The 23205-nt window shown below is 43.4% G+C and overlaps 1 protein-coding gene and 1 long non-coding RNA gene across 9 annotated transcripts in view; one reads left to right on the top strand and one right to left on the bottom strand.

Annotated features, from left to right (window-relative positions):
* The window catches only part of KDM3A (lysine demethylase 3A), a 63842-nt gene extending 46888 nt beyond the window's left edge, over positions 1 to 16954 (top strand). For 4 of the 7 annotated variants that reach the window (XM_033431342.2, XM_033431343.2, XM_012533694.3 and 1 more), the window contains exons 14-26: positions 135 to 230; positions 612 to 739; positions 2469 to 2664; positions 3948 to 4120; positions 4505 to 4741; positions 6000 to 6171; positions 9049 to 9136; positions 10345 to 10475; positions 13685 to 13804; positions 13885 to 14024; positions 15285 to 15461; positions 15543 to 15677; positions 16253 to 16954. In XM_033431342.2, the coding sequence (XP_033287233.1) occupies positions 135 to 230; positions 612 to 739; positions 2469 to 2664; positions 3948 to 4120; positions 4505 to 4741; positions 6000 to 6171; positions 9049 to 9136; positions 10345 to 10475; positions 13685 to 13804; positions 13885 to 14024; positions 15285 to 15461; positions 15543 to 15677; positions 16253 to 16333 (1874 nt within the window). In that variant the 3' untranslated portion in view covers positions 16334 to 16954. Of the gene's footprint in view, positions 1 to 134; positions 231 to 611; positions 740 to 2468; positions 2665 to 3947; positions 4121 to 4504; positions 4742 to 5999; positions 6172 to 9048; positions 9137 to 10344; positions 10476 to 12454; positions 12566 to 13684; positions 13805 to 13884; positions 14025 to 15162; positions 15462 to 15542; positions 15678 to 16252 lie in introns of those variants that run through there. The other 3 variants (XM_049695871.1, XR_007470815.1, XR_007470814.1) reach the window with 3 other exon arrangements.
* LOC125960800 (uncharacterized) lies at positions 6462 to 7281 on the bottom strand. Of its 2 annotated transcripts, none has more exons than XR_007470821.1 (3): positions 7029 to 7281; positions 6841 to 6916; positions 6462 to 6588 (listed from the first exon to the last, which is right to left on the bottom strand). It is a non-coding gene; the product is annotated as an uncharacterized LOC125960800 (long non-coding RNA). The 2 variants fall into 2 exon arrangements; XR_007470822.1 differs by having other exon boundaries at positions 6973 to 7040.
* Positions 16955 to 23205: the final 6251 nt, after the last annotated feature.

The raw sequence follows: 23205 nt of genomic DNA, 5'->3' as shown, positions 1-23205 counted from the left end.
GAACTGACTTGACTCTTCTCTAAGCCCCTTATACTCTTAAATTAAGCCTTTCATTGATTTGTGGTTGATGGATTTCTGAAACTTTTGGGACCAGAGTCCATAAAGAGCAATTACTACAAAGCAGTTATTTGCAGGCGCTGCCTACAAGACTTTCTCATGGCTGAGATGTGTGAAGAGCCAGATACACGAACCAGAGAACCTCATGCCTACGCAGATCATTCCTGGAAAAGGTATTTTGTGTGGTGCAATGCTTTTCCTTTCCCTGTGTTTTGGGTATCATAGGGGCTGGTAGTTCGGTTTTACTCTGTGTAGTACAGTCACTTGCTGACTTTATTTTAGTATGTACCGTAAATTGTCGAGAAATGTATTAAACAATGTCCCCAAACTTTCTGGTAAAGGCCTTGTAAATAGTTTTGTAAAAGGAAAGAAAATGGCACATTTGGGGCAAGGCATACTTAGGACGTAAAGGGGGGAGTTGTAAGCACCCTAAAAAAAAAAATGCTGCTAAAAAAAAGTTATCCTGTTAGAAATATAAGCTTTTGTTTTGTAATGTTGAGGTTGAAAGTACCTAATATCCTTGTTCAGATGTTTGCCTGTGCCCTTTTTTTTAGCCCTCTATGATGTTGGAGACATTGTTCATTCTGTAAGAGCAAAATGGGGAATAAAGGCAAATTGTCCCTGTTCAAACAGGCAGTTCAAACTCTTTTCAAAGCCAGCCTCAAAGGAAGACATAAAACAGGTATTACTGTTTATGCTAGATTCACCATCCTGTGCTTGTTGTCTGTCTGTTTTCAAATAACCCAAGGATTCCTGTAGTATATTTGAAAGGAACATGGGGAGAGCTGTCAGTGGAAAGAGATAGTTCATGGTTCATTTGATACTTTATAGACCCATTCTCAAGTTTCACATTATTTTTGTGGGCCTCGTGTGTAGCCTCTTTGAGTAGGCTTTTAATTTTGTTCCTTGAAAAAGCAAAAACCTTTTCTATTATAGTCTACCTAATAAGTTGCTGTCAAATTTGTATAGGTTTTTTAACTTCTCATGTTTTACACAGTAAAAATTATTCAGATAAGCTTTACAAATTTTTTAATTACTATGTTTTACCCATAATATATATGAAGAATTGAAGGAAATAATCCTGAAACAAACCTTTACGTAGCTCTCACTCCACATAAAAAATGTACATGTTCTTGGTGCTCACATGCCTCTTCCTGGTGACATTCCCTTAACCTTCACCATCCCATCTACCCCCCAACTGTCTCCCTTTTTCTTCCTCACCCCAGTAATCATTATCCCACATTGCTTTTAGTATCAGAAATTATTTTACATTTCCATAAAGCTGTGGTGTTGCAGGCAGCATAGGAAGAAGAGTTTTGATCTTTGTAGTCAGGACTGAATTTGAATTCTTTTTCTGCCACTTTACAGTTGTATAACTTTGGCTCAAATGAACTGATGTATATATGCTTCAGCTTCCTCATCAGTAACAGAGGAATAGTAAACAGTGCTGGTAATTGGGCATCACAGAATTATATCACATGTAAAGTGAGGGCCTGGACCACAACAGGAATTTGACTCTCCTTTTTCCTTCTTATGTATGTATAGACGCACTAGCTGAGTTGTCAAGGCAGTTTTTTAAGTAATAGAAAAATAAGTGGTGTGTTCTGTCTGTCCAGTTTTTGTTGTTCTTGTTCAGTTTATGTTTTGAATTCTTTTTAGGGCTGTTCATCAATTTTTTTTTTTGCGGTACGCGGGCCTCTCACTGTTGTGGCCTCTCCTGCTGCGGAGCACAGGCTCCGGACGCGCAGGCTCAGCGGCCATGGCTCACGGGCCCAGCCGCTCTGCGGCATGTGGGATCTTCCCGGACCGGGGCACGAACCCGTGTCCCCTGCATCGGCAGGCGGACTCTCAACCACTGCGCCAGCAGGGAAGCCCACGTTCATCAATTTTTAAAGCCTACTACACTATGCTAAATCAAAAGAGCATTTTCTTTTTTCTGCATCCCATTTCCTTCTGAATTCACAGCTGTATTTCCTACCTTGCCTCATTTATTCGTTCACTCACTCAGCCACTGGGTTTTGAGTGCCTTTTCATGATACAGGGGTGAGTTCACAGGGGAGATGGGCACAAACTGGGCGTTCCAAAGCAAGATGGTGAACAGAGTGATAGGGACATGAACAAGCATGAGATGGGGATACGAGGGTGGGGGTGGATATCTTGCTGTATTTACATTCTTCACTTGCATCTTATATTTTTACTAGTAATACTTAAAAGCTAAAAGATTAAAATCTCTCCTACATAGTTCTGCTCTGTTGTTGAGAGATTACTGCAGTGGTGGTGATGTCCAGGGCTATTAGGTGGTTTTGTTTTGGATATTTCTCTCTTACTGGTGAGCAGTTAGGGGAGAAGGTAAGAAAAGGGAAACGTAATTTTTCAGCTTGTGCAAAATTCTCCTTCTGCACTCACCACAGACTTCCTTGGTTGGAGAAAAATCGACTCTTGGTGCCGGGCTCCAGCAGAGCCCCTCGGTGTTGGAGCCCGTGGCTGTAGGTGGGGAGGCTGCGTCCAAGCCGGCCAGCAGCGTGAAGCCTGCCTGTCCAGCCAGCACATCTCCTTTGAACTGGCTGGCAGACCTGACCAGCGGCAATGTCAACAAGGAAAACAAGGGTGAGTGTTTCCTGCCTCCCTGAGAACTTTCGTCTGTTCCCAGAGGGTCCTGGCAGCCTTAGTTACGGTGAGAACAGAGCGGTTAGAAGTAGTGTGGAGTGGAAAGTGGTTCCCTGTAGTCGCCCTGAGACCTGACACACATGCAGCGCCAGAGAGAGAACTTCTGCTTACGATAGAACTCTAGGTAAGGTTGAGATTGTGTCTGGCAAGAATGGAGTGGGCTGAGACGTGTGTGTTTTAATAGTGGTTTTTGCCTTTCTGCCTTTAACCCTGTGTGTATTTCCTATTTTGTCCAAGTTGCAACGTCCTGGCTTCAGCTTTATTTTTTTCATCTGTGCTGTTGTCTTAGGATGCTTGATGACAGTATAAAGAACATGGGTTTGGAATCAGGTAGTTAGATTAGGGTTTTGGTGATTCTGCTTTCTGGCTGTGTTAAAGAAAGGAAAATTGCAGATCAGTTTCTTTCATCCAAAGATCCTAAACAACATCTCAGTGAACAGAATTTAGCACTATAAATAAAAGAATCATACAGCGTGACCAAGCAGAGCTTCAGAAATGCAGCTGTAGTTTTAACATTAAAAAAAGTGGGGGAAAGTCACGTGAAGAGATGCAGAAAAAGAGTAAAATTCAAAGCCTATTTATAATTTTTTTTAAAAAACCCTTAAATTAGGAATAGAAGGGAACGTCCTTAATCTAATGAGTTTCTACAATAAAACTAACAACAAACATCCTAAATTATGATTGAAGTTTTTCATTCGTTGAGTAATTTTTAAGTTTCCCTCTGTGTTCAGGCATGACACAAGGACTCCTGCTTTCACTCCTTTATTAAACATTGTATTGGAAGTTTTAGCCATTTAAGTCAGTAAGGTAAACAAACAAAGAGATGTTAGGATTGGAAAGAAAGGGATAGAACTGTTGGTACTTTTAAGCAATCTAATTATACATGGGAAAAGTCTTAAGAGAATCTGTATTTGTAAACGTATCTATCAGGGTTGACAGATACAATGTTAATTTACAAAAATCAATTGTATTTTGTATACCAGGAACAAACAAATAAAAAATGCAGTTTACCATAGGATCACCTTGGATATTATTGGATATTTATTTTTTTAACAGCAGTTGGAAATCCATGTCTAAATCAGTAATGTCATTTATCCTCTTAAGTTTTCTGGGTTCTAGTAAATGAAAACCAAGTTCCAGAGTAATTCTGTCAGTAGAAGGCTCGTAAGGGATTTGCCTTTTCAGAATGCTTTTCCATCTGGATGTTTTTGATTTGTTCTTAGAAAAACAACCAACGATGCCAATTTTAAAGAATGAAATCAAATGCCTTCCACCCCTACCCCCCTTGAGCAAATCCAACACAGTCCTCCACACCTTTAACAGCACAATTTTGACACCTGTAAGCAACAACAATTCTGGTTTCCTCCGAAATCTCTTGAATTCCTCTGCAGGAAAGGTACGCATTTATTTTATTGTTTATTACTCCACCTCGTAAAGATGAATTGGAGTTAGAGTAGGGAGAAAGTGAAATAGAAAGCAGGATGGGTCCCATGCTCTCCTTCGTGGGTACAGAGGCTGTGTCACTGGCACATGGGCTTCACATGGTCAGAATTCTGGGTGGGTCATTTTCACCTGTCAACACTTTTTCCTGTACCCACTTCTGAGAGCTGTGATGTCAGGCAGAAGAAGAGGACTTAACCTTTTTGAGAGTAAGATTCTTTCGTGGCTTAGCTTCTTTCCTGGATATGTAATGTATGCTCATCCTACCGTAATAGGAATGGGTTTTTTGATGGTAGGAAATGACATATTTAAGACTCGTGGTTTTTTTTTTCAAATTCAGACAGAAAATGGACTCAAGAATACACCCAAAATCCTTGATGACATCTTCGCCTCTTTGGTGCAAAATAAGACCTGCTCCGATTTATCTAAGCGGCCGCAGGGACTGACCATTAAGCCCAGCATCCTGGGCTTCGACACCCCTCACTACTGGCTGTGCGACAGTCGCCTGCTGTGCCTGCAGGATCCCAACAACAAGAGCAACTGGAACGTGTTCAGGGAGTGCTGGAAGCAGGGGCAGGTAAGCGGGGCCTCTGCTTTCCAACCCACTTCACGTCCCCGTCTCGGTGCCTTTGGTAGGCTCCTGACAACCCTCCCCCGCCCCCTTCCTGGATTATGAATGGCATATACTTTATCTCTTCTTATTGTTTACTGTGAATACAGTTAGAGCAGAGGGTGGCTGTGAGTCACAGACATGTCTTCTGTATTCTCTGATGAGGTTCTGATTGCTTCCAATCAGTCATCCTTGGATTTTTGATGAGAGCATTCTGGGCTCTTGGTGATTCCTGTGTGCTAAACTTCAATAGGAGAAGTGGGAATATGACTACGGCTGGTGGGGTTTGGGGGATTACACAAAATAGGATAAAAATCAGGCATCCCTCTTCCATGAATTAGAACCTTGTGCTGAAGACAACCTTAGGTGGCCCTGAGCCATGTGGTGTCAACCTGGAACTGGTGTGTAGTCTCCCAGGGGAAGGAGCCTGCTTTTCAAAGGGCAGTGATGTTCAGTCTTAAGGTTTGGTTGATAGTTCAGGAGATGCGTGGCTTCGCAGACCTGCTCCTCTGCCTTCTTGTTTTCGTTTATGTTTTCTGGATCTTTGTCTTCTCTTCTGGGCCAAATGGAGTCCTCACTAAAGGAACACTTTGCTCTTGGACAAGGCCAGGACTTGGGGAATTGCCAAATAGAAAAATGTATGTATTTAACCAAAAAAAAATTATTTTTGTCAGTCCTGTGTTCTAACGAGATTTGCTCACGATGACAATGACAGACCGAATACAGTCCACCAGCATGTTCTGTTTAGATTAGACAATGCTTTTTAAAAGTTGAACTTGTTGCCAGTATTTTAGTCAGGCTCTTTCACATAAAGATCAGGATTTGTGGCTTGTCTCGGATAACCAAAGACGTGGCAATCCAGGGCCATATCCCTGCCTGCTAGCAATAAGCTGCAGGCCAGAGGCAGCATCCTCTTTGCACCGGGCGCTCTCGCTGCCTTTGTCTCTGCTTCACATCCCCTGCCCAGCCCTGGGCCTTGGCATTGGTATTCTGTGAGTAGTGGGATCTGAGTTGGAAGGTGTGATCCTTGCTCTTAGAAGCTCACTGGTGTAGTTTGAGGGGTGTGTGTAGCAGGTGACTCAGGGGACCAAGCTGTCACTTTGGGATCTGAGACTGGGGACCAGCCACAGAGAAACACTTCAGCAGCTGTTTGAGAAAGGGCTGCCTCGGGTGAAGGGACGGAGCTGGGGGAGTTCAAACTAAAGTCTTCGTTCTCTCCTCCTAGCCAGTGATGGTGTCAGGAGTGCATCATAAACTGAACACTGAACTTTGGAAACCAGAATCCTTCAGGAAAGAGTTTGGAAATCAGGAAGTTGACCTCGTTAATTGCAGAACCAATGAAATCATCACAGGAGCCACAGTAGGAGACTTCTGGGATGGATTTGAAGATGTTCCGAGTATGTATTAAAGACCTTTTAAGGGGGTTGAGGATGTGAAAGGCAGGGGCACGGGAGTAGCAGCAGTCTGTGGCCCTCCAGCGGCAGCGACAGCATTTTCTGTGACTCTGGAGTTTAAAATCAGTGTCTTATCTTCTCTTCCCCTTTCTTTTTACAAAGTTTATGCTTTTGAACTGAGGCAGATTTGCTTTGTAGTTCCTTAGAGAGTGAGGTTTTAGCCACCTCTTCTTCAGGTGGCTCCAGGTCTGTCCTGTGACAGAAATGTGCCCAAGGGGAGGGGAGCACAGAGCCAGGGCTTGTGACTCAAAGCTCGTGGTTTTATATAGCCTCTTTATTTTAAAAAAATTGAATTATGTTTAACAAGATAAGTAGAGCTGAAATTGCCAGACAACGTGAATCCGCTGAACGCACGTTATCCTGGTCACTGCCTGCTTCACCCGGGCGAGGGGGCACTGCCTGCTTCACCCGGGCGAGGGGGCACTGCCTGCTTCACCCGGGCGAGGGGTCACTGCCTGCTTCACCCGGGCGAGGGGCCACTGCCTGCTTCACCTGGGCGAGGGGTCACTGCCTGCTTCACCTGGGCGAGGGGGCACTGCCTGCTTCACCCGGGCGAGGGGGCACTGCCTGCTTCACCCGGGCGAGGGGGCACTGCCTGCTTCACCTGGGCACGGGGTCACTGCCTGCTTCACCTGGGCGAGGGGTCACTGCCTGCTTCACCTGGGCGAGGGGTCACTGCCTGCTTCACCTGGGCGAGGGGGCACTGCCTGCTTCACCCGGGCGAGGGGTCACTGCCTGCTTCACCTGGGCGAGGGGTCACTGCCTGCTTCACCCGGGCGAGGGGTCACTGCCTGCTTCACCTGGGCGAGGGGTCACTGCCTGCTTCACCCGGGCGAGGGGGGATGGTGGTGGTAAGGAGGCTTGAGTGTCTGGTGCTGAGCTTGGCCCTTTCCGTGCACTGGCCAGTCAGTAAACTGTTTGCAAGAACCCCTTTGTCAGCACAGGCACCTGGCCTCATGCTCCCACCCGCACTGGAGGGCTTGGCCAGTTCATTCTTATTAGACTCAGTAATTCAACTTTGCTCATTTATCATTCTCATTCTTTCACGACATATCTTTACCTTGTAATCTCCTGCTTCCTTATTTCCCATTACCCACGTTTGCAGGTTATGGCCCGCACTTTCAACGAACTTTAGAACAAAGGTATAGCTAACTCTAAGTAGGGCATGATGGGGGTTTCCACACGTAGAGGTTAAGGTTGGGTTTCAGACGTAAGGTGTTTCCCTGGGGATCAGCGTCTGAGATGGGGGAGGAAGCAGGACCGGGCTGGCGGAGGGGCGGGCTGCGGCGGAGGCCAGCGGAGCCTCAGCCAGCCTGGCAGGGAGCTCTGTAGCAGGCATCGCCTCTCATTGTCTCAGACTGGGCTGAAGTGGGGAAAGTCAGGGCCTTCATCCCCTCACCTCCCTCGGCCTCCAGGTGCTGGTGCCCCAGGGAGGGCATGACCTGGCAGGACAGCTCTCTGCAGCTGACACAGACCCCAAAGCCGTGTCTGGGCAGCAGGTCCTTTGAAAGGGGATCGAGGGCCACACGTACTACAGTGTGCTCTCCAGTTAGGCCTGGGTTCAAATCCTGACTCTTGATACGTACTTGCTGTGTACGTGAGCTTGGTAATTGCATCTTTCTGGGGCTCACACTTCCTCATGCCTGCAAATGGTTACGGCAGCCCAGAGTCCACCGCAGCCTGCCTTTTCCATACTGATGATTCTGCTGCCCAGACCCCCCGGTACACCACCCATGCTGAGACGCCACTGGTGTCCTGAACATACACTGTACCCGTATTTTCCTGTGTTTCTTGTCTCCTGGAGTGTGCACCTGTTCAAACTAGGTTATGGGACTCGGTTGACTACAGGACGCTATACAAATGTTAGTCCTCATGAATATAAGGTTTGAAACTGGGTTCCAGTTTCAGTTCTGCTGATTAATTTCAATAGCTGGATGGCCTCGGGCATATGTCAATTTCCTCATCCAAAAGTAGAAATATTAAATAGTGCCAGATCTCACTGGGATGTTGGATTTAGTTATAAGGACTAAATGGTTAAAACACTTGAGCAGAGACTGGAACACAGCAAGAAGTGAAATAATAGTTATCATTGCTGTTAATCATAATTGTCAACATATTTTTTTCAATTAGAGCTCCTTGTTTCTTAGTTCCTTCACATTACCTGCAGTGGGTAACTGTGCTATTACAAAAAAATAGTTCTGACTAAACCCTGTACGTGTCACCTAGAAGATGGGGAGGCGGGGGAGAGTGGGCCCTATTAGCCCTAGCTGTCCCTGGACAGAACATCAGGTAGCTTCAGTCTCTCTGAGCAAAGTAAGTCATTTCTATTTCATGCTGGCCTCAGAAAACTGGGTTTTCTAAAATCTGTGGCCCTTTGATTGTTAAATTGCTGTTCGTTAGTTGGGGGGCTGCTCACTTCTTCTAGAACACTGTATAGGAGGAGATTGGATCTGTCAAAACACCGCCTATGTGGAATAGACAAAAGGGAGTGGCTGAAATCTCAAGGAGTAGCAGTTGAATAAGCATTTAGAAAAGACAGGGCTGTAACACAAACTAGTTGGTGATCTTCAGTTTGCTACCCCTTGCTGCTTCCTGGGTATGAATGGATTTCTCGGCACCGTAGAAATAAAATAATTGGCCATTTGCAGGAGGGGAATGTTGAAAAATAATATTTGTATATCAGATGTATCAGGTTATGAAGATCTTGCAGAGATAAGTTTTATTTGCATTGTTAAGGCTTAAAGTGCTCATTTGCCATCCATTTTGGTCTGTTTCCAAGTTATGAACAGTAGCAATTCAGTAATTCCGGTTACCTTGCAGACCGCTTGAAAAATGAAAAAGAGCCAATGGTGTTGAAACTTAAGGACTGGCCACCAGGAGAAGATTTTAGAGATATGATGCCCTCCAGGTACGATTATGGGGAGGGGAGAGATGATCCTGTCCTTGACTTGGTAGGATAAACTTCTTTTGAGGTGGTAAGATGAAGTTACTGACTTTTAAATCTGGCTCACTAGTGAAAACTCCACGCATTTCCCCTGTAGTGCTCCGCCAGAGAAGAGGCCGACTCAGACGTGCACACACTGATGTGGAGGCAGGAGTGAGATCAGACATGCTAGGGTTGGGTATAATACAGTGATACCGTTGCTTTAGACGAGACAGCATTATTGCTAGATCCATTTTCCTGAATTGAGCTTGAACCTTGCAGAGAATCCTCAGAACTAATGAATAATATATCCCTTAGTGTCACTACTTATCATCAGGAATTTGTTGCTCAGATTTTTGTCTGCAGTATTCGAGATCTTTTTTTTTTTTTTTTTTTTTGCGGTACGTGGGCCTCTCACTGTTGTGGCCTCTCCCGTTGCGGAGCACAGGCTCCGGACGCACAGGCTCAGCAGCCATGGCTCACAGGCCCAGCCGCTCCGCGGCATGTGGGATCTTCCCGGACCGGGGCACGAACCCGCGTCCCCTGCATCGGCAGGCGGACTCTCAACCACTGCGCCACCAGGGAAGCCCTCGAGATCATTTTGATATATATGTGGGATGTAGGAGAGAAAGAAGATGTCTTTGTTCATAAGCACTATAATTCTAATCTTAAATATTGGTTTTTTTAATTTATTTTTTATTGAAGTATGGTTGAATTACAGTGTTGTGTTAATTACTGCCGTACAGCAAAGTGAATCAGTTATACATATCTATACACTCTTTTTTTATATTCTTTTCCATTATGGTTTATCACAGGATACTGAATATAGTTCCCTGTGCTCTACAGTAGGACCTTGTTGTTTATCCATCCTATATATACCAGTTTGCATTTGCTAATCCCAAACTCCCACTCCTACACTTTCCCAACCCCCTCCCCCTTGGCAACCACCAGTCTATTCTCTGTGTCCCTGATTCTGTTTCTGTTTCATAGATAGGTTCATTTGTATCATAGTTTAGAATCCACATATAAGTGATTTCATATGCTAATCTTAAATGTTGTTAATGATAGCTATCTCCATCTTCACGAGCACAGATATTTTCGTTGTTCCTTTTGGTGTAGAAGGAACAAATCAAATCCCACGATATATTAGAAACACAAGCTTATTTTGCAAATTCGTGGTTCTCTCATCCTAGGTTTGATGATCTGATGGCCAACATTCCACTGCCTGAGTACACAAGGAGAGATGGCAAACTGAACTTGGCCTCGAGGCTGCCAAACTACTTTGTTAGGCCAGATCTGGGTCCCAAGATGTATAATGCTTATGGTAAGGAAGAAATGGCTCACTTGAAAAAATTATTACAGAAGTAAGGCAAGTCAGAATGTTTGGAACATTGATTTTTGGGGAGGGAGAGATGGAAAACGTCTATAACCCTAACCCTTAACACAGCAGTAGTCTTCATGTTTGCATATTTCCTTTCATTCCTTGGCCACGTGCATGTATATTTCCGTTTCATAGTTGCAGTTGTAGGGCACGTGCCATTTAAAAAGTTTCTCCTACACCTAATATTATACAGTAAAACCTTTACATGTTGCTTAATGGTTTTTAGTGTGATCGTTTTTAACGGTTGCATGGTACATAATTGAATGAATGTAATTTTATTAATTGTTTTAATGTTGCCGGACGTTTAGGTCAGTCTGCTAGCATTCCAGCTGTTTCAGCATCTGCTACTCTTAAATTCAATGTTCTGTGTTGGTGGGTAGTAGTTAGCTACTGAAGCTAGTACTGAAAATACCCTTGGAATTGTATTTCTCCGATTTATTTCCTTCCTCCCATAATGATCCCAACTCCAGTCTCTCAGACTTGAGGGTGGCAGGCCAGAGTCTTCTGGCAGCTTTGCCACGTTCTCCAGATGCTGTTGGGAGAGGGAGGGCTTGGACCTCAGCCCCCCACTTCTTCTGTTCTGGTGGGGTCGCCCGGGGAAGCACCTGGAGTGAGCGCAGAGGACATTCCAAGAGGGGAGTTTACCTTGGGAAGTTGCCACAGCCTAGATGCCCAGATGTTCCCTTCCCCCGAGCCCTTCAAAGAAGCTGGATGGCTGGGACTTCAGGGCATATTCTGTTCACAGGGAAGATTTGCAATGAATTTACGTAAATGGAAGTATTTTTCCACTAAAGCAAATGGTGTAATGTTGCAGAGTGATTATCCATGCCTCACAGAAACGATGCAGCTTTACAGGGTAGAAGTGGTTATTTGAGAAGTTCTCAAAATAAATAGTCGGCTTGGTTTAAATGGCTTGACAGCAACTCTTTTCCTCCTAGATACCAACAGATAGAGGGCAGTGTTACTCTATAATAGCTTTTCCTATCAAAATTGTTCCCGTTCAGAGTAAGCAGTTAGGGATTGAAAATAAAGAAAACGTGTTCATTTTCAAACACCTCGCACCTTATCATAAACATCATTAGAGAGCAGTCATTTTTCAAAAGTTGGGTGACTGAGCTGTGACTCCTCTACAGACGACGTAGAGTGAAAGGCTCTTTGGAAAGACCATACAGTCACCCTCTCTCCAGCTCCAGCACCAGCACTACACATGGGGACCAGGACTTCAGGACGATAGAGGGGACGGTGACCTGATCAGGATATCCAAGGGGCATCTAGTGGCAGGTCTGGGAGGAGGACTTAAGTCTCCTAATTTCTAGGCTTGACCCAGCCTCCAACCCCAGTGCTCTGTCACCCAGCAGCCCCTACGGTGTCAGCTTGTGTTCTTTTCATAAAAGTCCATGGTGTGTTTTGTTTCAGGATTTTCTATTTTCTGGGAATCGTTTCCCTGGGACCGTTGTTTTTGGTTCCATCTGAGTTCAGGCTCTCTCAGTTTAGAGCCTGGTTTTATCAGTGTGCCGTCACCCGTAGCTGGGATTGGCTGGACTTGGGGCTGACGGCTGGGTAGGTGTCATTTCCTTCCTCTTCTGCGGAACACTTTTTACTCAGTTTGGCAACAGCCAAACCAGCAAGCGGCTTCTGACGAGGCTCTGAGACTTGCTCACCGTTCCTCCCTCCTCCCAGCTCCGTCTCCTTCCTCCTGCCCCGTGTTAACCAACACCCTGACGTTTGTGTTTATCATTTCCTTACATTTATAGCTTTACCGTATGTTCGTGTTCCTGCAGAACATTCTTTAGTGTTTAACCTGCCTTTGCGCTTTATATAAATGCAATCAGACTTCCGGGTGTTCCTCCGTGCTGTCGTGAATAACTGTTCATTTCATTCGTTTGCCTTCTCTCGTGTTAATTGTTTTTTTCTCTTCTCAGATTTTACTTGTTTATTTTGTACTATAGAAAATTTTCCAAATGCACTGAAAACGTGAGAGTCCAGGACAGTGACTTCCCATATACTCATCCCCCAGTTACAACAGCTCTCAGGTTCTTTTTCCATAATTGTTTCCTTATTTCCTCCCTTTATATTTTTCCTTTACTATTTTAAAGGAAATCTCATATATCCTATGATTTTTGTCCAATATCTGTTGCTTTACCTCCTCCTAGGGCTGATATTTCAGCAAACTGGAAAGAAAGGAAAGTGCAGCAGAGCCCTAGGGCCATGGTCCACGGTTGAAATGATAAGGTCCCCTCTCCTGTGTATAGCTGCTCCTAAACCACAGGCCCCTGCAAGCCAGAGAGAAGTTCCTTGGCCTCCGAACGAGACAGGGCTGCTTCAGGGCCTGGCAGGTTAGCAAACAGCCTCGGCTTGCCCACCCGAGCTATGCTTGGCTCTGCTGCCCATTCAAGAAGCAGTGACTGCATGTCAGGACGTGCGTCCAAGGTAACCGCAGGGCTTGGCGAGCCTCAGGGTGAATGCTGAACAAATGAGCCTTCTCCTGGGGTGAGAGGTTAGTGTCTCGGATTATGAGTACCAGCGTGGACCTCGTGCTCAGGCTCACCTCTTCCGCAGTCGAGGGATCCAAGGAACATGTGGGCAGCGTTCCTTCTTGCGCTGAGTACATAGTCATTTGAGGTCCCAGCTTTACCCGTTTCTGAGGGGGGTTTCTGTTAGACTCCCCATCTTGCGTCTTACCCCAGAGTCCTTCTAGTCTGTGTCAACCAAAGCTTGAGCTCCCCTGCTTGAGCAAACATCCTTCTGGCAAATCCAGCCTCAGGAGAGTCCACTGTACGTTCCCGAGCCCTGCTTTCTAGGTTTGGCTTTCTTTTCTTGCCAGCATATTGACTCATTAAAAAAATATGTTTCAAAATAATTTCATCAAGGATTTTTAGTTGTTCTCAGCAGGAGGAAACCCATTTTGCCCATCACCAGAAACAAGTGCTAGTGCTAGGAGCTGGTTTTTTATTCTTACAAATAAACATTTAATAAGAACTTTTTTCCCCACAGTTGAAAGGATAAAATAACTTAATGTTAAATATTGTTCCATTACTTTTATATGATTAGAAAGGTAGCTTTTAAGTTTTGTGACCACGTATTCCAGGGAGTGGGAAAGACTCAGGCAGTCTTTGCTGTCTCGGTAAATTTAAGGCATTTTCTGTTTGCAGGATTAATTACTCCAGAAGATCGGAAATATGGGACGACAAATCTTCACTTAGATGTATCTGATGCGGCTAATGTCATGGTCTATGTGGGAATTCCCAAAGGCCAGTGTGACCAAGAGGAAGGTAGGGTGCTGAGCATGAAAGTGGGGCTTATTCTCTGAGCTGGGACGTTGTGGTCTGATGTTTGCTCTCTCTTGCTCCAGAAGTCCTTAAGACCATCCAAGACGGAGATTCTGATGAACTCACGATAAAGCGATTTATTGAAGGAAAAGAGAAGCCAGGAGCCCTCTGGCACATATATGCTGCTAAGGACACAGAGAAGATACGAGAATTTCTTAAAAAGGTGTGCTCCTTACCCTATGGCATGTGAAGAGAGAGAAGCAGAATAGCAGTGTTATACTACATGTCGAGACCTGACTGGGTTACTGGAGAATAATCGCAGCTTCAAAAGTTAGATCTGCGCATCTCAGATTGGATAGGCTGAAGCTGGTTGCTAAGGAACAACGATTTCTAGATGATTAGGCTCACACCTCTGAAAAGAGGGAAACTTATCTTTTTTCTTATGTCTGTGTGTTATGTCATAGTGCATTTGGAGGTTTTTGTGCTCTCCCTTCAAGGTAGTTCCTCTGATGATCACGTAGTGTCTTATTTGTTTTTATTGCCTTAAAAATCTAAGCACTTCAGAAGTCCATGTATCATTTCTCTGCTCTTGATAGCTGTGTTCCAAGTGAGTTACTAAGGTCCCTGTTGGTTTTATCCACCCTCATTTAGTAGTAGGTCAGGAAGACCTCACACCCTACTGTGGCCATTAGCTTATGCAGGAAAGGGATACAGGGACTTTGAAGATTCCAGGTTTCCAGTAGTTAGCAGGTTGTTCAGCAAGGGTTCTGTGTGGAAGTTCTAGGCAACTGGAAAGATGGGCATATTCAGTGTTTAACCTGTTCGCCACTGAGGCTGCCAGTTGCGGCCCAGATATCTGTGGCTGGTATTCTCCAGTTGTTCACGAGGAGTGGATAGGAACGCTCCTAGCCTGCTGCCTGGTGCCAGGTTAGACCCTTAACCAGCATTTGCTTCAATCAAGATGTTTCTTGCTAAGGATAATTTGACTCTTCCAGAAAACCTGCCGGTCGCCATACTGTCCCTTTGACAGTGTCACCCTGAGTCTGTGCTGCCAGATACTGGGTCTAGAGTAAACGAGTTTACCTACAGCCAACTGTGGGACTGTTTCATAACTCACATTGTTAAGTGAATACAGATGTTTAAGAACTGCAGTCTAGCAAGTCTATTTCTAAGGAGCTTAAGTCTACTGACATTCAAAAGCCTAGGCCAAAATACGGTCCTAACACAGTGTTTACAACAGTATGCAGACTGCCACTCACGGTTTACAGGAAGTGACAGAAGGGAACCCACATTTTCCTTCAGTTTCCCCTTGGGTCATTCAGTTAATGTCTTTGAGTGCTATTTTCTCTTTCTGCCAACAGGGACACGTGTTAAAGAAGGCCTGACATTTACTGACTGACTGCCCACACTGTCCAGGGGGCAAAATGCCCTCACGGAGACCCAGCAGGTCACTCAGTTTCATAATACTCGGAATGTGTTCTAGGTATCAGAAGAGCAAGGTCAAGAAAACCCCGCAGACCACGATCCCATTCACGATCAGAGCTGGTACTTAGACCGATCACTAAGGAAGCGTCTTCATCAGGAGTATGGAGTCCAGGGCTGGGCCATCGTGCAGTTTCTGGGAGATGTGGTATTTATCCCAGCAGGAGCTCCGCATCAGGCAAGAGCCATTACTTTAGTCTTCATTCTCCTTACACTGTAAACTTTGGCGTGTGTGACTGTGTGGCCTGTTGTCTTCCAGGTTCATAACTTATATAGCTGTATCAAAGTGGCTGAAGATTTCGTTTCTCCAGAGCATGTTAAACACTGCTTCTGGCTTACTCAGGAATTCCGCTATCTGTCACAGACTCATACAAATCACGAAGATAAATTACAGGTAAAAATGGCCGTGATTCCTGGCATTCTCTGACTCTGGCTCCGTAGCTCATTACCGACCCTATAAAAATAATCAGCAAACTTGACCATACCACCACACTTGGTACAGTGAGTTGATGAACTGGCTTTATGTCTAGTCCTGCTACCTACTTAGGCAAAGGAGGAATAAACATGGAGGAAATCTCATTTTGGTTTAGAGGCTTTCAGTAGTGAGTCATCTAACATGATTCCATGTTTGGAAAACTAGGGAAATAGATAAACTCTGAAAAACAGAGCTGTACCTTGGGGCTTGCTTGTGTCTGTGCTCACTGGGGGCAGGGCCACGTAGGATCAAAGCCTCTGGAAGGGGGAAAATGAGCTTTTAATTTCTTCAAAGGAGGCATGGGTTTAAAATGTGTATAAAATAACAGCCTAAAGGAGCCCAGAGGCCTTTCAAGTATTATTAACATTTCATATTGAATTTTGAGTTTTAAATTTCAAGAGCGTGGTATAAAATTGGTAGGGGGAAGGTTTATTCTTACGGACAGATTTTAGATCTCATGGTAAACTGACCATATTTTCTCTCATTTTTTTCAGGTGAAGAATGTTATCTACCATGCAGTGAAAGATGCGGTTGCTATGCTGAAAGCCAGTGAATCCGGTTTTGGCAAACCCTGAGGGTCCCAGAGGCGCCTTACCCCTGCACATTGGAAGTGAATTACTGGCAGCTGTTCAAACTCTTCAGGCAGGAATCCTGTGGACTTTGAGACTCATGTTACCTCATCTTCTTTTTTAAACTGTACCCACCTGGTAAGGGTACTCTGTCTAATGTATATTTCTAGTGTTTACAGACACTAAATGTGTATATGTAGTAACTATTTACAGAACATGCATCCTTAAACTGTGACTTCTCACCTAGTGCAGAGCTTCTACCCAGCTGTAAAAACAGAACCCCGTATCAGCTCTGGAACAAGACCTGTAGTTACTCCCCAGCTGTGTGGTTGGACAGCTTAGTCAAATGGGTTATAACTCTTAGGAATCACCGCGCAGTTTATTTGGGTTGTGTTTTGTTGTGTCTGAGTACCCTCTCCCCGACCCCTTAGGGTTCAGAAGGGCAGTGGAGGAAGCGACCACCGACGTTTGGATGTTGTATTGCCTTAGGACTGGCATTATATAGCAGAGGTCAACTACTGCACCATTCTTGGGGTTAACCATCTTTAGTTAAACAGAGTTTTAATTTAAATGAAGCTTTGCTAATTTTAAGTGTTAAGCATTTTGCATTAAAGTATTCATATAATGTTTTGACTCCGTTTATTGGCATTATTCTCTGGTTGCAGAGTCAACACACACTTCATCAGTGTTACAGGTGTAAGAGTTTGCACCAGGAACTCATCTTAAAAGCACAGAAATTTGATGCTCTAGTGATTTCTGAGTGGTTATTACAGTGCTAACATGGAAACAAGCTTCTCCCCAGCCAAGCTGAAACTCCTGTCACACTTTCGTAAAGAAACACCACTGATTAACTACCTTTAGAAGTGACAATTAACCAAAAAAACCAAATAGTGACGGGTTAAATGGTTCTAAAAAGGTAAGAGATCAAAATTCTTTGTCTCTCTTCTGACCCATTATAGTTTAAGAGTTTACAAAGGAAAATGAAATTATTACAAGTTTTAGAACGGTAGTATCTAAAATAATCATCTCTATGAAGGAAGAAAATAAAGAAGCCACTTTCCTATAGCTCGTTGATTCTCCTAGACAGCTGTAGCTGTACTAAAAGGAATTAAATTGAAATCAAGTCCCGTAGACAAAGGCCTAGAGCCTGGATTTTTACCTGTGAGCTCAGAGTAGGAGATCGAAGATCCCCGCCTAACGTCAGCCCACTTCAAACCAAAATCTTTCATGGATGAACTTTCAAAAACAAAGTTTTCTGAAAAGAATAAGTAGAAATATCTACCTACCTTAGTGGGAAGCATCTTCCCTGGGAATTTCTTACCAGAAGCTTCTTTATACAGTTTTGGATCTAGAATTGGCACTGTTGATTAGAAATCTCCAATAGGCAAAAGAAGAGGAAAACTTGCATTCTCTATAGAGAAAATCACCTTCAAGCCAGGCCTCAAAGGAGTCCCACAGATAGTTCCAAGGACTGTTATTCACAATCAAATGCACTGTATCCACAAATATGGAAACTGAAAGCTACCACGAGCAAGAGTCAATGCAAACCTGAAGCTGCCATATTAAACGTGCAGAGTTTGTAGGTTCTGGAATGATCCAGCACTTATTTTATATTCTGAAGTGTTTAGTATGTTTGAAGAAATGAGAGTATAGGAATATGATGAAAGAATGAGATTGCCAGAAATGACCAGATTTGGAAAGAAGCTGAATAGAACTTAACAGAAATGAGACATGATGGTTAAAATTAGAAATTCAGCACATGAGTTAAGTGGCAGAAAAAAGTTCTTTTACAAACTGAAAGATTGGTAAAAATAACACAAGACAGCATTGAGTAACAGGAAACTGTAAAGAAGTGTTAACTTATAAGGCGGACACGGAAAAGTATAGGTTTGACCATCAGTGACAGAGAATTAAGAGACTGGTGAGGGAGGGTGACATTCTGAGACTGAAATTTTTCCAGTACTGACATGTCAGATTGAAGAAGCCTAACTAAATCAAGCAAGATAAATAAAATAGCCACACCTGTGCCCAAAACAAATAGGTTCTTAAAAGTACCCAGAGGGCTTCCCTGGTGGCGCAGTGGTTGAGAGTCCGCCTGCTGATGCAGGGGACGCGGGTTCGTGCCCCGGTCCGGGAAGATCCCACATGCCGCGGAGCTGCTGGGCCCGTGGGCCATGGCCGCTGAGCCTGCGCGTCCGGAGCCTGTGCTCCGCAACGGGAGAGGCCACAGCAGTGAGAGGCCCGTGTACCACACACACACAAAAAAGTACCCAGAATGGGGAAAAACATTGTAAACCTTCAAAGAGGTGACAGACTTAACAGCTGACTTCTTAACAACAACAGGGGGAGTCAAGAAAGTAGATGCCACTCTTACTGTGCCAGAGAACATGCCTGAAAATAAGTCTAGACACAGCAAAATGATTTTCCCTGTTCTTACTGACATTTTCAGATAAAAGCCAGTTTCTCTTCAGGCCCTTGCTGAAGAAACTTTTCAGAATATCCTTAGGATTAAAAAAAATAATAAGAAAAAAAAAGAATATCCTTAGGAAAAAAAAGTAACCCACATCATGATGCAAGAAAAAACGGCGTACAATGGAAACTGTAAATTCATGGATAATCTTAAGCAACAGTGGAACAATATTTTTAGAAGTCTGGATAAAGTTCCTCTAAAAGTTAAACATAGAATTAACGCATGATCCAGCAATTCCACTGCTATGTTTATACTCAAAAGAATTGAAAGCAAGGATTCAAGCAGGTACTTGAAGACTCATGTTCATAGCAGCATTATTCACAAGAGCCAAGAAGTGGAAACAACCCAATAGATGAACAGATAAACAATGTGGCATATCTATACGGTGGAATATTTCTCAGTCTCTTAAAAAGGAAAGAAATTCTGACACAGGCTACAACATGGATGAGTCCTGAAAATACACTAAGTGAAATATGGCAGACACACAAAAGGACAGATATTGTATGATTCCACTTATATGTGGGACAGTCATGTTCCTAGAGTAGAGACAGGAAATAGAATGATGGTTACTGGGGCTGAGAGCAAGGGGAACCGGCAGTTACTGTTTAACGGTTACAGACTTTCTGTTTGGGATGATGTTGTACAACATTGTAAATGTCCTTACTGCCACTGAATTGTACACTTAAAAATGATTAAAATGGTCAATTTTGTGTTACGTGTATTTTAACCGAAATAAAAATTAACTCCAAGTAGGAAAAGCTTTTGGAGTTGAATGAGAAAATGACATCCTTATTTTTTTAATTGATTAAAAAGTCAGGAAAGAAGGAAGAAGTGGGACTTTTCTAAATGCAAGTTTCCCCCACTATTCAGAAGTATTGAAAGTAGAGGTTTCCTCTGAAACCTTTCGCGAGCGTAGAAGCAGGTACCTTAGGACACATCTAGCTAACGGATGCACAAGATAAATAGACATGAGGCACAGATGCTCACAGACACAGTTCCAGGCTATGGCGCCTTGATGCTGAGATGCTGAGTGTAGTTTCCCGGGAAGGAGCTTGGCAGTGCCGCTCTCACTGCTCAGGATGCATGCTGCCTCTGTAACACCTCTCTGCAAAACAAACGCTGAATGCTGTTTTCACATTTTGCCTTTTTTTTGGTAAAAGCAAAAATCCTCTTCAGATTTCTTTCAGTTAGCAAAAACAGGTACTAATGTAGGTATTTCGTAAAAGTGAAGTAGTGTAAAGCGAACTTTCAACAAGTGGACGATACTTGTGCTCCAGTTACAAGATAAAGATGGTCTGACTGGATTAAGTAAAAGACTTGACTATATACTACTTACAAAAGATACAGTTTGTAGGTTAGGAGTAAAAGCACGGAGGAAGTTATATCGTGCAAACGCTAACTGTATGAAAGCAAATAGGGCTCTGTTAATACCAAAGTGATTTTAAGATAGGGTTTTACCAGAGAGAAGTTGTTTTCACAATCATGAAAGGATTCATTCAGCAGGAAGATACAATAATCCTAAGTATGAACCTAATAACAGAACTTCAAAGTAAGATGAAGCAAAATTGGACAAAATTAAAGGAGAAAACAAGTTCACAATTACAGCTGAAGATTCTCACCCACCTCTTTCTGTAATTGATACAATAAACATATAAAACCAATACAAATATAAAATATTTGAACCTATCAAACAGATGGACACTTGTTAGAACACTAAAGCCAGTGGCTGCAAAATACACATTCATTTCAAGCGCACATTGCTTATTCAAGAACCACCACACACTGCCCCAAAACAAAGGTAACTATGAAATTCTCAAATGTTGAGAAATTAAGCAACATGCTTCTAAGTAACCCACTGATCAAGAAAAAATCAGAATGGAAATGAGATACTTGGGACGGAATAATAAAAATACCACCATTCAAAAGTGGTGGAATTCAGTTTACAACAGCGCTTAGATGGGAATGTATAGCTTTAAATGTATGTGTACGGGACTTCCCTGGTGGTCCAGTGGCTAAGACTCCGTGCTCCCAATGCAGGGGGCCTGGGTTCCATCCCTGGTCAGAGAACTAGATCCCACATGCCGCAACTGAGAGTTCACATGCTGCAACTAAAGATCCTGCACACCGCCAACAAAGATCCTGCCGGGCCACAACTAAGACCTGGCACAGCCAAATAAGTAAATAATTTTTAAAAATGTATGTGAAGTAATGTTTCTTTCTAAAATGTTTAGTAGAAGCACTTCATCAATGAAAACGTGCAGTAGGATTTTTAACAGAGAATTCAGTTTTTTCAACAGATCTAAGACTATTCAGATTTTCCTTTTTTATTTTTTACTGTATGTTTTATGTTAGCTATGGCCTTGTCATATATGACACCATATATATTCAGGTGTGTTCCCTCTATAGTCACTTTGTTGAGAGTTTTTATTAGAAATGGATGTTGATAGCTCCCCATCAGCCATATATGATCCTGAGGGTAAACAGCCAATACTCTTCAGTGTACTGTGTTGCTTGCATTTTTTACAGACTGTGGTTTGTGTTTTCACATCCTGTAATGTCTGCAAAACGCCCATCTGCATCTGCTGCTTCTAGTAGGAAGAAGAGGAAGGCAATTACTCGAGATAAAACTCCAGGTAATTGCCCAGCACGAAGGTGGCAAGCCAGTAATGATCATCGCACATGAGTTAGGAATTTTCCATTGATGATAACGATCTTAAAGGATAAGAAGTGAATCAATGATGCAGTGAAACAGCATCAATTAAATACACCATCATCACGAAGAAAAGAGCTGGGCTAATTGATGATACTGAAAAATTACTCGTCACGTGGAAGACCAGATACAGAAACGTGCACCACTTAGCTGACTGACGACCCAGGCTAAGGCAAGAAGTCTTTTCGATTCACTCTTTATACACGAGTGTTTACAGCAAGTCATGGGAGGTTTCAGTGCTTCAAAAGCATCATAATTTTCATAACGTGAAATTCAACAGTGAGGCAGCAAGTGCCGGTGCTAAAGGTGTTGAAGCTCTTAAGGAAGAGCTATATAGGATGATTGTGGGTGAGAAATATTTGCCAGAACAAAAAGTTAATATTGATGAAAAAAGCTGGTTCTAGAACTGTATGCCAGAACACGCATACATTCATGAAGAGTCCAAGACAACGTCAGGCGTTCAGAGACCATTTAACACTGCTTTTGGGTAGAAATGTTGCGGGGTTCAAATTAAAGCCTTTCCTAATGTACCCATTAGAGAATCCTAGAGCATTCAAGAATGTGAGCAACTTCCCATTTGTTATTCCCATAATAAGAAAGCCTGGAAACAGTAGCATTGTTTGGAGACTTTGTTTTAACTGTTTGTCACAGGCAAGAGAATATTGTAGGCAAAACAACATCCCCTTCCAGCTGATCTTGGACAGAACTCCAGGGCATCCACAGCGTGTCTGTGACACGCATCCTGATGTAAAGGTGGTGTATTCGCTCCCAAACACAACCACGCTCTAAATGTGAACCGTCACTGCAGCATGGGAGGAAGTCACACAGCAATGCGTGAATGGCATTTGGAAGGAAGTTCTGAAGACCTACATGGACGCACTGAAAGGCTTTTAACAAAGATTCTACTGTTGCCGAAATAGTAAAGTAACCAGATGCTAGTGCTTGGGAAGCAGCTAGAATTGGACGTTGATAAAGAGGATATTCATGAGCTTCTCGGCATCGAGGCTAAAGAGCCTTCCAATGAAGAGCTGATTGAACTGGAGGAAGAAAGAAGTTGAGGCGGAGGAAGAAGTTATACCCGAGGCACCAAGAAAGTTCACAGCAAAGAAACTGGCAGAGGCGTTTGCTGCTATCACCAGTGGTGTATGAAAGTTAGAAGAAATGGATGTTAATTACAAGAGATTGGCAAGACCTGGCAGGCAGATACAGGAAGCTCTTGCTTACCATAGAGAAGAAAAACTATGCAGTCAAAACTGGTTATCTTCCTGAAGAACAAACAGTATGCCTGCTAAACCAAGTGTCAGTGCCCCAGGTCTTTCTACCGGCTATTCTCAAGCCTCATCAGAAGAGAGACTGATGACCCTGTGGCTGTAGCATCCCCACCATCCAGCAGTTAACTGTAGTTCAATCCTTCAAAATTCTTCAGATCCGGTGTGCTTTCAGCTGGTACATTACTGGTGAGTACCCATACAGCCATTCTGTTCTTCACTTTCAAGTACAGTATTCAATAAATTACATGAGATATTCGACACTTTATTATAAAATAGGCTTGTGTTAGATGATTTTGCCCAACTATGGGCTAATGTCAGTGTTCTGAGCACATTTAAGGTAGGCTAGGCTAACCTAGTAGGTTAAGCGTATTAAATAAAAAAAATTTTTAACATCTTTATTGGAGTATAATTGCTTTACAATGGTGTG

Source organism: Orcinus orca, chromosome 13, assembly GCF_937001465.1.
Source record: "Orcinus orca chromosome 13, mOrcOrc1.1, whole genome shotgun sequence".
In the NCBI taxonomy this organism is placed as follows: domain Eukaryota; kingdom Metazoa; phylum Chordata; class Mammalia; order Artiodactyla; family Delphinidae; genus Orcinus; species Orcinus orca.
This window is presented reverse-complemented; position numbering and strand designations above follow the sequence as displayed.